This window comes from Egretta garzetta, unplaced genomic scaffold (genome assembly GCF_000687185.1).
Source record: "Egretta garzetta isolate BGI_Z169 unplaced genomic scaffold, ASM68718v1 scaffold740, whole genome shotgun sequence".
Lineage (NCBI taxonomy): Eukaryota > Metazoa > Chordata > Aves > Pelecaniformes > Ardeidae > Egretta > Egretta garzetta.
The window spans coordinates 37533-38948 of NW_009258397.1; the positions used below are offsets into that span (position 1 = coordinate 37533).

Below are 1416 nucleotides of genomic sequence, written 5' to 3' on the forward strand. Positions count from 1 at the left end.
ACTGTCAGGCACTGGAAGGGGCTGCCCAGGGAAGGGGTCGAGTCCCCAGCCCTGGGGGGGTTCAAAACCCATGGGGCCGTGGCCCTTGGGGCCGGGGTTTGGTGGTGGGATGGCAGGGTTGGGTCAAGGGTTGGGCTTGGGGATCTCCAAGGGCTTCTCCAACCTCAACAATTCTGTGATTCTATAAAAGTTGGGAAGCAGAGAGGGAGCAGCGAATTCATTAAGATTTATGGCTACAAACTGCGTGATAAAATTTAATCTAAGAAGTCAGATGCAGGAAGTGACCAGTTGTTCTACCAGAACGTCAAAAAAGCCCCCAACCTCTAAATAACATCAGCATAGAGTTGCAGGAACTGCCCACCCTTTCTGCCAGAACATCTAAAAACTGTGGCAAAACCATGAAGAGAAACTTAAATTCTAAATTTATAAAAAAAGTTAAACTAAATTCCAGCATTTTAGCAGTGGAATGCTTTCAGTCCCGCCTCTGTGCTTCATTTTTATTTATTTATTTATTTATTTATTCCCTACTACTGCAACAGCTCTACCGTGCGTACGTAGCTTTTCCGGATTTCTTCCGCAATTCCACGAGGGAATGGTGGGCAAGAGAAATTGCGGAAGTCTACACCAATCCCCACAATGCGTCGAAAAGCTTGAAATTTGACGGACTCTGGATTGTAAGTTTCAAATTATTGTTCTGAGATTTTTTCCTGCACCTTTTTACCCTAAGGTTGGTTCCCAGCATCTCAAACCGCCAACACCCAGCACCGTTCCGAGGTCTCCAAGGAAGGAGACAGACATTTAACCCTAAAAATCATGGACTAAAGGTTAAAAACCCTTTGTTTTAACAGCATCGTTATTTGTTCTTTTGGTTTTTTGCCTCTTGAAGGATTTTATGTTCTCAGATCTTCGTTATTTACTTTTCCCCAGCCTGATGGCTCCTTTGAATGTTGGTTTTTCTTCTGTAACTTCCTAAATTCTTCTTTTTTTATTTATTTTTGTCAATAAGACACTATTATTTAACCCCATGCACCTGTACAGGCTGGGGGCTGACCTGCTGGGAAGCAGCTCTGCCAAGAAGGACCTGGGGGTCCTGGCGGGTGACAAGGTGGCCATTTGCCAGCAGGGTGCCCTGGTGGCCAAGAATGCCATGGCATCCTGGGGTGCATCAAGAGGAGAGTGACCAGCAGGTCGAGGGAGGTTCTCCTCCCCCTCTGCTCTGCCCTGGGGAGACCCCACCTGGAGCTCTGCGTCCAGTTCTGGGCTCCCCGGTTCAAGGAGGATGAGGAGTCCTAGAGAGAGTCCAAAGGAGGGAAACACGGCTGATGAGGGGCCTGGAGCATCTCCCCTAGGAGGAAAGGCTGAGGGAGCTGGGCTTGTTCAGCCTGGAGAAGAGAAGGCTGAGAGGGGATCTCATCA

At 48.1% G+C, this 1416-nt stretch overlaps 1 protein-coding gene across 1 annotated transcript in view; it reads left to right on the forward strand.

Annotated features, from left to right (window-relative positions):
- Window positions 1-1416, forward strand: part of LOC104129726 (maltase-glucoamylase, intestinal) — a gene marked incomplete at its 5' end in the record, with an annotated part of 53605 nt that overhangs the window by 36969 nt on the left and 15220 nt on the right. The window contains 2 exon segments of the mRNA XM_035898259.1: window positions 540-674; window positions 928-946. Of these exon segments, the coding sequence (XP_035754152.1) occupies window positions 540-674; window positions 928-946 (154 nt within the window).